Source organism: Eschrichtius robustus, chromosome 16 (assembly GCF_028021215.1).
Source record: "Eschrichtius robustus isolate mEscRob2 chromosome 16, mEscRob2.pri, whole genome shotgun sequence".
NCBI lineage: Eukaryota > Metazoa > Chordata > Mammalia > Artiodactyla > Eschrichtiidae > Eschrichtius > Eschrichtius robustus.
This window is the reverse complement of record NC_090839.1, coordinates 10,498,759-10,512,484: the sequence shown is the minus strand read 5'-3', so window position 1 is coordinate 10,512,484 and position 13,726 is coordinate 10,498,759. Positions and strand designations below refer to the sequence as shown.

At 49.7% G+C, this 13,726-nt stretch overlaps 1 protein-coding gene across 2 annotated transcripts in view; it reads right to left on the bottom strand.

Annotated features, from left to right (window-relative positions):
- NFATC2 (nuclear factor of activated T cells 2) overlaps positions 1 to 13,726 on the bottom strand; it is a 153,788-nt gene that overhangs the window by 119,757 nt on the left and 20,305 nt on the right. Inside the window, exon 2 of one of the 2 annotated variants that reach the window (XM_068565643.1) lies at positions 482 to 979. In XM_068565643.1, coding sequence (XP_068421744.1) covers positions 482 to 966 — 485 coding nt within the window. In that variant the 5' untranslated portion in view covers positions 967 to 979. Of the gene's footprint in view, positions 1 to 481; positions 1,494 to 13,726 lie in introns of both variants that reach the window. The other variant, XM_068565642.1, reaches the window with a different exon arrangement.

Here is a 13,726-nt window from a genome sequence, read left to right as displayed (position 1 = left end):
ATCAACTCCTCTTATAATAAGATAGCAAATTCCACGTGTTCAGGTTTGCTTTGAGCTTACTAGAACGTCAGCTCCACGAAGGCAGAATTTTTTTTCCCATTTTGTTCACACTGTCTCCCCAACACCTGTAACAGTGCCTGGCACATAGTAGGTGTTTGATAAATACTTGTTAAATAAGCGAATGCATGAATGAGCTCAGTGTCATATGAGCAATCACATGCATCCGATGACTGCATCCTCCTAACAACCACCCAGTAAGTCAGGAACACACCCATTTTACAGATGGGAAAACTGCAGCTCAGAGTTTTGTTTTGTTTTGTTTTCCCAGAGAATTTAACTTCCTTTTCAAGGTCTGGCAGCCAGTAAATGGAGAGCCAGGATTTAAGACCAGTCTAGCCAACTCTGAATCCCATGCTCATAACCAGAAAACCTTCTCTTAAAACTGGACCATGGAATAAATCGTTTTCAAAGCCTGACTCACCTGCAGATGGGAATGGCGGGCACCAGCTGCTTGGGCCAAGTTGGTGGCACCAGCAAGATGGACTCGGGGGCTGAGTTCCTCCTCTCCTCCTGCTCGCAGGGCCCCAGGAACTCCACGGCCGGGTAGATGTGGCGGGGCAGGCCAGCCTTGGACGGGGCGGTGGACACCGGCGACGGGTCGGGGCTGGTCTTCCACATCTTGGTGGGGATCCCACAGGGCGAGTCGGCAGCGAGGCTGTTCAGGGCATCCATGAGGACGGCAGAGCCAGCCGCGGGGGGGTACCCGGCAGGGGCGCCGTCGTCCCGGGGCTGCGGCGAGGGGCTCCGCGAGCGCTGGGGTGAGGCTCCGGGCAGCGGGGCAACCAAGGCCCCAGCGCACGAATGCCTCCGCTTGGTACCAGGCGACGAGGAGCGGGAGGCCGGACGGGGCACGGGCGAGTGGCGGCCCAGGCAGCTGTCCTCAGCGAGGCCGGTTCGAGGTGACATTATTGGCGAGGTTCTGGGGGAATAATGAGCAGGGATGTTTTGAAACTGGGGACACAGGTCGTCGGGCCCGCCGTTATTGGGCGAGACGCAGGGCGAGGTGTAGGGGGAGAAGGTGTCGGAAATGAAGCTGGCAGAGGAGCCGCTGCTAGCGGGGCTCAAGCAAAGCGGCTCGCGGTAGCCCTCGAAGCCGGGCACGGGCAGCGTGAACCTCGGGCTGGCGCCCACCCCCGGCAGGGGCGGCTGCTCCACCAGGAGGCCAGTGTCTCTCACGCGGAAGGGCCCCCCTGCCTGCATCAGTTCGTGGGATGGAGTGATCTCGATCCGAGGGCTCAGGCCCGAGGCCCCCGCTGGCTTGGCAGGGCACAGAAAGTTCTGGGGCCCTACCCTATCCGGCTCTCCCAACCGGCGGGGGGGCTCGCCAGAGAGACTGGCTAGGGGGCTGTATGGCTTGAGGCCATAGTCCAGGACATCATCGGGGTATGCGAGTCCGGAGGGTGGGCTGGCGACCTTATGTGCATTCGGTTCTTCTGGAAAGAGAAGGGGGGAGGGAGGGGTCTTTTTAAGCCTCTAAAACACAACTCCGGATGCAGAGCAATCACAGATTGGGTTTTGTCTCCTGTTATTTTTTATTTTTAATCCCCACCACACCAAACCCCAGAGCTAGAAACTCCTTCCCTCACAGAAGGAAAGTGAGGCCACTTCATCCCAGATTCCTTGAACGGAGAGATCAAAGCGGAAGGATTTTAGTGCAGGTGCACGAGCACAGCTGGTCCAAGCCGTGCAGCAGCAGCCAGAGACCTGGCTGGCTGGCTGGGCTAACAGCTTCCAAACTTTTGTTTCAGCGCAACCCTTAAAAGAAATGTGATTTTATTTCACAATTCAGTTCACACCATCATATTCACTGGCAACTGAAACAAAAGCTTCCCAAAACAATACTTACCCTGCTACGTATGATGCACTCTTATCTATCCTCCTGTCTGGGGTTATTTTGTTTAAATTCTGGTCATAACTCATTAAACAGATTTCCTGTCCCACCAGTGGGTCATGACCCACAGTTTGAAAAACACTGACCTAGGCCCATCTGCTCTTTCTACCTGTATGATACAGCTACAAGATGCAGGGGGAGGCCGCAGCAGCTCCGGAGACCATGAAGCTCTGGGTTCAAATCCCAAATGTTTATGCCCACATGTAAAAAAGTGACTTAATTTACAACCAGGACTCCTGAGCCATAGCTCATCTTGTGCCATTTTACAGATGAGGAAACTGAGGTCCAGGGAGGGGAAGAGATTCACCCAAATACAGAATGAACAGGATTAGAAATCCCCCAGAAAAGCTACTTGGCCCCCAAAAGACAGAGCCATAGCTATAGAGCCTCCCAAACTAGTAAAATCAGTGGATACAGAATGATCTAATTTTTTTCTTTAATCGTGGCCACCTAGCTCAGGCTTCTGCTGCCACCTCGAAAGAACCTGTGGCTGGAGAGTGAGATTAGTGAGGGAACTAGCTATTTGTTCCCACCATCCCACACCCCGCTCCTCCTGCAAGCTCCCCAGCTCAACAGAGGCCCCTCCACCCTCTCTGTCGTTACTTGGGTCAGCCTCGACTCTTCTCTCATGCCCTTACATCCAATCCATCAGCAAAGCCTGACCCCTCTATTAACATGTGAACCAAATTCATGTGTCACCACCTCCCGCCACCCTCTTCCACTTGGACTGTTGCCGTCACCTCCTCCCTGGTCTCCCCATTTCTACACTCACCCTCTATGGTCTGTTCTCCACGCAGCCGTCTATTGAAATGTCCATTGTAAAGTGAAACCCACTTTAAAGGCTTCCCCAGATGTCCCCAGGACAGTCCTTAACACACTCGTCCCCTGGCCCTGGCCTGTCTCACTACTCCCACTCTCCCCACTTTTCCCCAAGCTGACTCAGCACCAGCCCTGCTGACATCCTCACGATTCTTCAAGCAGCTCCTGCTGTGGAGCTCCCTCTCCCTAGAAACTCTCCCCCCAAGATCTTCACCTGGCTGCTTCCCTTAATTCCTTCACATGCCTGCTCAGTCAGCAGCTCCTTAGACAGGCCCATCAAAAGGATCATCTCCATCCCCACCCCTGTGTCATTCTCCACCCCATTTCCCTGCCGTCTTTTCTCCACTGACACCTGTTAGCAGCTCACATCACATCAGATATTATCTGTTTAGAGAATCGCATGCTGCTAGATCAGGGGCAGGCAAACTACAGCCCCTGGACCAAAGCTGGCCCACAGATTGCGTGTGTAAGTAAAGTTTTATTGGAACAAAGCCGCTCCTATTTGTTTACACATAGCCTGTGGCTGGCTTTTGCACTGTAACAGCAGAGCTGGTTGGTGCACACAGGTGAGCCTCCACTTCCTCAGTGCCCTTTCTGGGCCATCCTGGGGTAAGTGCTATCTGGTTTAGCTGAGCTGATCTCATAGGGTTCAGGTGGTGCCCCACCCCAGGTGAGAGCCCAGAAACGGCTTTCCACAGCTCCTAGGATCAAGATAAACAACCTCAACTAGGTCAGCCCGGTTGAGCCTCTGCCTGCCCCTCTAGCCTTGCCTCTCTCTACCCTCTCCCCTCTCCTCTCTCCCCGGACTCCAGCCAAACTGGCTGTCATTCTCAGAAAATGCCAAGCTCCTTTCTGCCTCAGGACCTTTGCACTTGCTGTTCCCTCTGCTCAACAACTCCTCCCCCACCCAGCCCTCTTCGTAACTAAAACCGCTCCTTCGCTGAAGCTTGGCTAAAGTGTCATGTGCTCTCAGAAGTCCTTCTGACCTTCTTGACGAGATCAGACCCCACTCACACTTCCCTGCTCTGCTCCACTGCACTTCTCACAATTCTAATTCAGTAATTCTGTGGTTACTTGTTTATCATCTGCCTCTCCCCCAACTCCCAGCCCCACCTCCACCAATCAGTCAATTCCATGAGGACTCTCTCACCACCACCACCCCCACTGTATTCCTAACGACTGGACAGGACCTGCCACAAAGCAGACCCTCCAAAAATATCTGTCAGTCTGCTGAATAAAGCATGAAATATTTAAACTACTCCTCAAAGATGCTAACATCCAAACCAAAAGGTAGAAAGACGTCATCTTAAGAGAGGGTGATTTGGTAATATCTATCTAAATTCCAAACGCACGTATACTTGGAACCAAGCAATGTCACTTTTAGAAATTTATCCAGCACGTGCGCAAAACCAGGTATGCATAAGTTTAGTCAGTCCAGCCCTGTTTATAATCCCCAAAGACTGGAAGCAACCTACTGTGCATCAGCTGGGGATGGGTTAAATTCTGTCATTCACATAGTGAGATACAATACAGTTACAAAAAGGGTTGAAAACGTTCTTTTTACATTGATATAGAATGACCACAAGATATTGTTAAAGATGCACACAGTATGCATAGGATAGAAACAGAGGGTGAGTGTGTACACACACACACGTACACACACACAATGCTTATGGGTACACAGGCTTTCCCTGGAAGTTACAGGTGACAGTGATTTCCTCCGGGGAGAAGAACTAAGTAATTAGGGGCAGACGCAGAAAGGAGACTCTGATTTCTGTACTACATTGAGGAATAGAAAGATAATTTCCAAAAGGCACATGTTTTTATTTTATTTATTTTAAAGGGGGGGGCGGTGACATAACATGATATATAGCAATGACACCTGGTTTAGGAAGCAGGAAATTGTGTTCTAGTCCTACTCTGCCACTAACTAGTTGTGTGACCTTGGAAAAGTCCCCCACCCACTCTAGGTCTCAACCTCCTCATTTGTAACCGGACGGCGTTAAACCAGATCAGTCTCCTTGGCTGCTTCTGGCTCTGACGTCCTTTCATTTTTCTAACTAGAGTCTGTAGGGTCTAGGGTTCTTGTAAAGCTGCAGTTCAATATAAACTTGTACTTGTGCCTGCACACACACACACACACTGCCTTCCTGGCAGGTAACAGAGCATAGATTTTTAATCTAGGAAGAGATCCAGGTCAAATCCATGTCCGACAACATTCAGATAATCCATTGCCCTGCGAACCAGCAAAACAAAACACAGAAAGCCTCTTAGCAAAAATTCCAGCCTTATCAGAAAAACTGCATTACATCTTATCAGAAACACCCCCTCGGGGCTGATGTGAAAGTCACAGAAACTTTTTGCCATAAAAACACACATCACTAACACTCCGGGGCAGCAATGAAAAAGAGAAAGGCCAGTTTGCTGAGCAAAAGCATTTAAAGCATTTACATTGGTTTTAATTAATCCAAGCAGCAGAGTTTCTTTTTCTTTTCTCTCCCCAAGAGTTTGAAAGCTTACCCACAAGCAAGTAATGGAGGTAATTTATAATCATTTAATTCTCATTTCCCTGGGTATTTGACAGTAATTCTCACAGACAAAAGGCTCATGATTAAAATATTTCTTTAAGTAGCTAGGATTCTTCACTATTTCTCCGTAAACAACTGCCACCCTTGCAGATAGCTCCCTCACTGTGCCCACACAGCACTGGGCCAAGTTCGTTTCATCTCAGAAGTACCAGATTCTCAGAAGGGTTTCCAAAAAGCTTGCTTTTCTTACCACTTGCAGGATCTTTGCTATATTCATGTACCACCAGTGAATATTATTCACTTAATATTTCTATTTAAATTCGTTCGCATATTACTTTCTTTTTTTTTTTACGGAAACTTTACACCCATGCCACAAATGGAAAATCAGTGTCACCTCCATAAATAGAAGGTAGGGTAAAACTACAATCAAAATAAAAGTTACTAAATTCAAGCAAGACACTGTTGCTAGCCAAAGGCTCTGAGCCTGAGGCCCACTTTTTTTCCTCCTTGATGCTCTTTATTTAAATAAGGTATCATTTATACATACAGATTTTGAGTGCAGAGTTCAGTGAGTTTTGCCAGATGTTCTACACCCTTGTCACTACCACAATCATGACGCAGGACATTTCCACGACCCCAGAAAGTCTGCCTTTTTTAAAGCTGGAAGTGGAGGGGGGAGGAAACGGCAAGTGTCAGAAAGAAAGGCGTTAAAGACACAGTAGCACCTGATGGAGGCCTCACTCCTGACTCAAGAGAAGGCGCCCTGCCAAGGGGATGACCCGCGTATGCAATGTACTCATTGGGGCGGCCCGTGAGACCATCCCACTTGCCATGCGAGGTACCCAGCCCACACTCGAGGCATTAGGATTCCAAAAGAGGCAGAAGGTGGAGGCAGAGATGAGGGATTCAGAGGTTGCTGCTCTCAGTCCTCTGTGCCTCCATGCTTTTGCACATGCTGTTCCCCATGCCCAGAACACCCTTCCATACCTCCTGTCCTCACTTTTCCTAGCAAGCCACTATTTGTCCATCAAGATTTCACTTGGGCCACCTCTTCCTAAAAGCCCTCCCTAGGCTGGATCAGACACTACAGACTCTGTAGTGTTGCCAGAACCTAAAGAGTCGTGTAGTGAAGCCTATCAAGTATAGATTCACTTGTCTGTCTCCCTACTAGACAGTGAGCTTTTTGAAGGCAGATAAAGGCCGATCATAATAACAACAGCGGCAGCAGCAGCAACAGCAGCTAACATGTGCTGAGAATTTATATGCCAGGCTCTGCTGTAAACACATTACCTGTAGTAAATTATTTAATTCTCACAACCTATGAGACGGGCACTGTTTACTCCCCTTTTATAGATGGGTTAACTGAGGCACAAAGAGGTGAATTAACTTGCCCGAGGTCTCACAGCTTGAACCCAGCAGACCTGAGGCCAGGGGTTCTCAGCCTCAGAACTACTGACACTGGGGGCTACAGACTTCTTTGCTGTGAGGCTGCAGGACGTTCAGCACCACCCCTGGCCTCTACCCACTAGATGCCGGAGCACCCCCTCCCCTCTCTCAGTTGTAACAACCAGAAGCATCTCCAAGCATTGCCGAATTTCTCCTGCGAGGCAGAATCACCCGCAGCTGGGAACCACTGCTCTAGGCCCCACGGTTCCGGGCCCTGCACGCAGCCGAGGCCCCAAAGAATGTTGGGAGCATCCATCCACGAGTCAAACCTGAACTGATTCAGAAATGAGACATCTGCTCCCCGTCAGCCCTAGCAGGTAAATCGTTTCTGCAGCAGACATCTGAAAGTCGAAATATCATCGCCCTTCCTTCCGTCAAGTTCCCAGGTGCTCACCCCAACATCTAGGCCCCATGAATATTTGGGGAGATCTCTGGCCACTCTCCAAAAACCGCAAGACAAGATTGCTGCGGAGGGCCACTCCAGCCCCGCCCTAGCAAGGCGTCTGCACTGAGGGCCGGGTCTCGGTCCATACACAGTGCTAGGGGCCCCCAGCTCCACGGCTCACCCCTCTCCCCCTCCCCCGCCCGGCTATGTGACCTGGGGGACCTCTGAGTCCTCGTGTATAACAGTTGCTGAGGTTAGTGACAATACCCACCTGATGTTTCACCTTATCCACATGAAGCCCAAAACAGACAAAATAAACACTCAGTAAATGGGGCCTTCCAGTATACTCGTATTATCATTATGGAAAGAACGATCTTCTAAGTGAAAATTCTCCCCTTGCTCTGCTTTCATTGCCTTATTTTACAACTTGAAAGTGTGACACACACTGGCCCCCAAGTGCCTTCAAAAGCATTAAAAAAGAAAAAGGGAAGAAATTTTTATAAAAATAAAATGGATTGGTCAGCACTTTGGGAATTCTCTTTTTCTGCTAGCCTTCAGAAAATATGTGGAGTAAGTAAAGAATGCCTGAACACCCCCTCCGCTCCATGCTTTGTACTCCCTCTTCTGGGGTACCTGGGAGCTGATCAACTAAATCTTACTAAAATGTTAGTGACACAGTGAGCTAGTTGCAGTAACAAAAGTGATTCTCGCTAACACATCTCTACCATATACTTTATACCAAGAACCACTATGTATGCATTTAGCATATACTAATGTTTGTCTTACGAAAGACCTACGAAGCAGGTGATAGAGTTTCCTCATTTCATAAATGGGGAACGTGAGGCTCAGAGAGGGTGATTAATTTGCCCAAGGTCACACAGCTTCTAAGTGGCAGAGCCAGATTCAGTCTCAGGCAGCCCACCCAGCTCCTCCACCCCCATAACACATGAAAGGGGATATGTCCTGGATGGTGATACCTTAACTCCAACACATAGAAATGAGGTGTCCCCAGAATAGGAACTGCTCTGGAGCCCCATCATGAGGTAGGCTGCCCTAGACAACTAAAGACACGGATTCCTTTCTTCTGGAATACTCACAATCCCTCCATTTGCCCCAGGATTGAGTCAACGATTATTTAAAAATCCCACTCAGGCCACAAGGAGCTCTCTGCCAGTGCCTGCCCTCTTGGAGCCTCTGGCGGGCCTGTTGCTCACCCTTAAGGACACACGGCCAAGTCTGAGACAGCCGCCAGCGCCAACTCACCAGCCAACAGATCGCTTTTGAAAAAAGGAACAGCAAGAGAACATCTTCTCCGCCTAGAACTACAGGCGGGTGGAATTTTCAGGAAGCAGAATAGAATGACCAAAATAGAAACCCAGCTAAGGAACCTACATGAGGCATCTGTCCTTTGGGGAAGGGGGAAGGGGAAAGGGACTGCACGAACCGGTGCTCTCAGGCTTGAACGACTCGGAGGAGAGAAGCCAGGGCACGGTCTGGAGGCCAGATGCCCCTCAGGCTGGCAGCAGGGCCCCAGAGCTGCAGTCCATCCCTGTCTGAGGTGACAGACCCACCGCTCAATGAGCTCACACCCCAAGGTGGTGTGAGTTCCGGGCGCTGGGTTTGAGACGTCACAGTCTGTTGCCACGGCAGCATTAGGATGCCACAACCTGGCACTGTGCATGTGCTGCCAGAGGACAGGGGGGAAGGTGGAGGGAAGGAATCCTGCCTCCCTCCGTCCCACTCCTCTCATAACCTCCTCTGTGTCGGGGGCTGCAGGAAATGCCAAGAGGAGCAAAAGGTGGATGGATTTTTCATCTGGCAGCTTGCACCACCTATAGGAAAGACCTTCTTTGAAAAGTTACAGGTTGTGCTTCAAGTAATAAATTCAGCACTTAGCAAACTTTCCAAAGGGCCCCCCATGCCCCTACTGCCCCCACCATGCACCAACGCCGAACAGTAACTGGATTCCCAATCAATGGATCGTGTGTATTAATAATGACGGAGAATCAGGTTGTCACACCCATCACTCAGAGATGACATACACAGAAGCAGGGCATGAGAGGTGAGAAATTCCATCCAGATAAGTCAGGTCCAGAAATGCCAGAAAGGGAAGAGAGGCAGTTTACCATCCTGTCTCGTCAGTGTGGAACCACTAGAAAAAGCCACCTTGAACGCTATGCTCTTTGCTGACCTTGCCCCAGCTAAGGCAGCTGTCTGCCTTCACCAGACAGGGCAGAAAGGAGGGCTCGGTCCTGCCTCCCAGGCAGCCTGCCATGAGGCCAGGCGCCTGGGACACAGGATCCAGGACCCGGGACAATTTGCAAGCACCGAGCCTTACAGACTGGCTACTGGCGTGGCTGTCTGCAAAAACACACGCACCCGCAGGCTGACACGTATTCCTTTTGGAGAGAAGCAGAGACATGTATGGAATCTGCAACCCATGTGCCTCAAGGTCAGCTTTTGGATGGGGGCAGCAGGGCCCAGGCATCTGGCAGACATGAGACCTCACCTCTGTCCTCAAATTGGGATAGAAAGAACCGGTTGCAAGTCATTCCATGGGGCCCTCGTGCTTTTAAGAAGTTCAAAGACCTTCTTATTTTTATTCGTTCACTGCACCTCGAGCTTTCCCGTGTATTACCTCTCTCTCTGGGGTTTACAAGCACCCTGGGAAGCAGGAACCATCAACTCCTCTGTGTTACAGAGGGGGGCCCTGAGACTCAGGGCCGCGAGGATTCACTCAAAGTCACAAAAACAATCAGGGGCAGAGCTGGGGTTCAAACTGAGACATCATTTAAATACAGTCAAATGCACAGATATTAGAAGCACACCTCGTGCCTTTTTACAAATGTATGCACCGTGTACCCACCAATCAAGATATAGAATGTTTCCATCCTGCCAGAGGGTTCTCTGGTGGCCCCCCCCACCCCAGCCAATAACCCTCATTCAGGGGGACCCGCTCGCTTGCCTTCTCTCACTATAGCCTGGGTTTGCCTGCTTTGACCATCGTATAAATAAAACCGTACGAGATGTGCATGTCACCGTTTTCCTCAACCTTATGTCTGAGATTTAACCATGTCGTATGCAGCTGCAGTTTCTTTTGCATCTCTGTGTAATAGTCCATCAAATGATGACATCAGACTTTACTTGTCTGGTCACCTTGCCATACTGCCTCCGTTTTTCAAGAAGACAGCCATTTGAGATTGAACTTGTGCTTCAGGGAGATCCGTCTCTAAGAAAAGACAGTCTCTCCGCATTTGTCACGCAGTGCTCAACAGAGAGCGACTTCCTCGCCAAAAGGAAAAGGAAAGATCTGGTCAGAAGAATTAGCCAGAAGTAGACCTCAGATAATCCTCCCTCAGAAACAGGGCTTGCGTGGCTACCCCGCCTCTCCATCAAAGGCCTGCACAAGGGGACATGGGAGGGGGCACGGCCACCTTCCTTGCTTTCCTTCCTCTAACTCACTCAGCAAAGGCCCCCTCACCTTTACGCCAGCCCCTCAAAGAGCTGTAGCCTTTATGGAGTCCCCCTGTCACAGCCTGCGAAGCTGATTTCCACCTTTCTTTCAGGCAACTTGAAATCCAAGTGGAAACTTCCCCTTGAAGACAGTGGGGCCCCATAACCCTTGGCCAGGGGCAGAGACTTAAAACTAATACCTGATTGACAGATGGGTGCTATATTTACACTCGTCCCCAGGAGCTTTCACTTTGGTGCCGTGTTCCCCGAGGGCGGGCACACTTCATCCATCGTGGCCCCTGCCAAGCCCGGTCATTAATGACATTCCTCCTTTCTCCTTGGCAACGGAGGTGATGTAACCCATTGCGGATTTCAGACCCTCATCCCACCTTCTTAGGATCACACAGGTAAACAGCCCCTTTCTGAAGTCTTTACAATGACTTTCGCAGGCACTGCAGACTTAAAGCGTTCCCCACCTCCTCGTCTAACGGTCACCCTTTTTCAGCAGACCCAAGCAGGTTTGTTTTGATAAAGACCTTTATAAATCCTGAGCTTTGCAGGCAACTTTCTTACTTCAGACAGCTCACTCAGGCGTGGCTCAATTAAAATTCACACAGAAGGACTGGCTTTTAGAAATATGTCGTATTAACTAAAACAGGTCTAGGTGAGAAAATGCTCTTTCCCAAAACCTCAGATTAGGACGCGTGGAGGGTCCCCAAATGCCAACTCGGGAAAAGCAATCTCTCTGTTCTTCCTGTAGCTTCCCGTCTACCTTTGATATATTTCTCTTGCAGAGGAAAAAAAGCACTAGAAGTCCAAGGCACAGGACTTTAGATCTAAATGCCAGCCCGTAGGAGATGCAAGGGACAAAGGAACACGTTTAAAAAACACCACAGGGATGACACTGGCAAAATCCATCACGTGGAGACCAGCACAGGAAAAATGACCCTGCTTCTTCAACAAATAAACGGCAAGAAAACAGACTGATGGGGATTTTTATAAAATAAAAGAGACATAAATGGCCATGTCAACCAATTACAATGTGAGGATCTTGTTTGGATCTTGGTTCAAACAAATTAACCATAAACAGACCCTTGTGAGACAAGCAGGAAATTTAAACACTGGACATTTGAAATTAAGTATTATTCCTTTTCAGGTTTGATAATGGTATTTGATTTTTTTTTCAAGAGCCCTTATTTTTGAGCTACATACTATTTATTGATAAAATATTATGCCACCTGGAATGTGACATAAAGTAAGCAGGAGTGGAGATGCAGAGACTACATTGAGGCAGAGATGAAATAAGATCGGCCTTATGTTGATGATTGTTGAAGCTGAACGCATGGGAACATGGGAGTTAACTATACCACTGTCTCTACTTTTCCATATTTTTGGAAAAGTTCGTAATAAAAGTTCAGGAAAAAGTCAAAGGCAGTTCCTCTTGCTTTGGGGGAACCCATGTGGGGCTCTGCTCCAGGTAGGAAAGCTGACAGCCCCTGACGCATCCCAGGAAGAGCCTCAGGGCCGAGTCTTGCCTTCTTCCCTGAGCTCAGTTTGGGAACAATCGGCAAAAACCGAACCTCGCACCAGCGCAGCGAAGCTGAGTTTGCCTGGAGCTCTGCGGAGCCCCGTGGCTATTTCCTGTGCTGGGCAGAGAGGAAAGAGGAAGTCCCTTCGTGGGGGGAAGCCACAAGGCATCCATCACGCTGCACTTTCCAAGGCTGCCTCTTCCTGGCCCTGGCTCAGGGGGTCCTGGGGGGGACAGGGCAGGACACCTGGGGAGGCCCTGCCTCTCACAGAGGCAGCCGCAGGGAACCTTGCAGCCTGCGAGTCAGGTCAACTGAGAAAGCTTTTGCAGCTGGCCAAGTTCTGGGGCCGAGGCAGGGGCCCGATGAGTCAGAACTGATCGTACGTAAGTTAGATAACTTGCTGTGATGCCGACTGAAGCCCAACGGCCAGTGGCTCCTCTCCAAAGAGCATCTTCTCTTAAGACTCAGGATTCATCAAAGGCCAAGGCAAAGACTCTCTCCTCCAAGGAACCAATGCTGTCAAGAAGTCAGGCGAGCCAGAAGACATCTCAGAGCCCACCACCACTGCCACCTGACACTCACACAGCCCTGCTGCCCGCGCTTAATCACACTGCCTCGTGGGAACCTGCCATCACCACCCCCATTTCACAGATGAGAAAGCACAAGCGCAGAGGATCAAAATCACCTGCCCTGAGGCATACCACTAATAAGGAATTATGCAACTTTTCATCCATTTATTTGGCAACGATTTATTGCATGCTTGCTAATGCCAGGTACTTTTGCTTGGCCAAGGTCACGCAGGTAGGAGACAGCTAAGTCAGAATTTCAAGCCAGGATTTCCTGATTTCAGATCTGGTGCTCTGACTTGCTGAGCCAATGGCCCCTGGAGTTGGGGGGAACATGTACCCCAGGAGGCATGCACGACAATCCACTGGGATGTAGAAAGAAATACAGGAACGGCAGAACTCCCGTTTATATTCTGTCCTTTCCCACTTTGATTTTTGTTGCATGTTTTATGAGTATAATCCCATTAGGACAGCAGTGAACACACAATTGATAAGTATATAAATATCAAAATATACGAGGTGAATGCACCCCATGCTGGCGTACAGGGGACCCAGGAAAGCTGGAGTCAGTGAGATACTGGCTGAGCTGTAGTGCTGAGGGCAGAGACCTGGGATCCTAACTGCCTGGGTTCGAGGCCTGCCCTGCCATGTACCGCTCAATGACTCTCAGCAAAAGTTAACTGACCCCCAAGGAGTCTGACTTCACAAGTCCTGGGTACGGCTGGAACAGTCCAGCGTGTAGCCAGGATTGAGGACCACTGGCCACCAATGCTGCATTTTTCCAATTTATTCAACCCCATCACCGTACAGGACTAAAAAGCCTTGGGAACCAACTCAAATAACACAGCTTTAAGATTTTAAGAACCTCTACTCCCGATCAAAAGCTAAGGCCACCTTAAGAACAGAAGGCCTTTAATTTGGAAGCTGGGATGGCATGTGTGCGATAGTAAAGCGTGATTAAGGCAACTTTCTCCCTAGTTCTTTTGACTCCCTTGACAAGGCCGCGGCTCAATTCAGCCCTCATTTCACCTTTCCAGCTGCACCTGGAG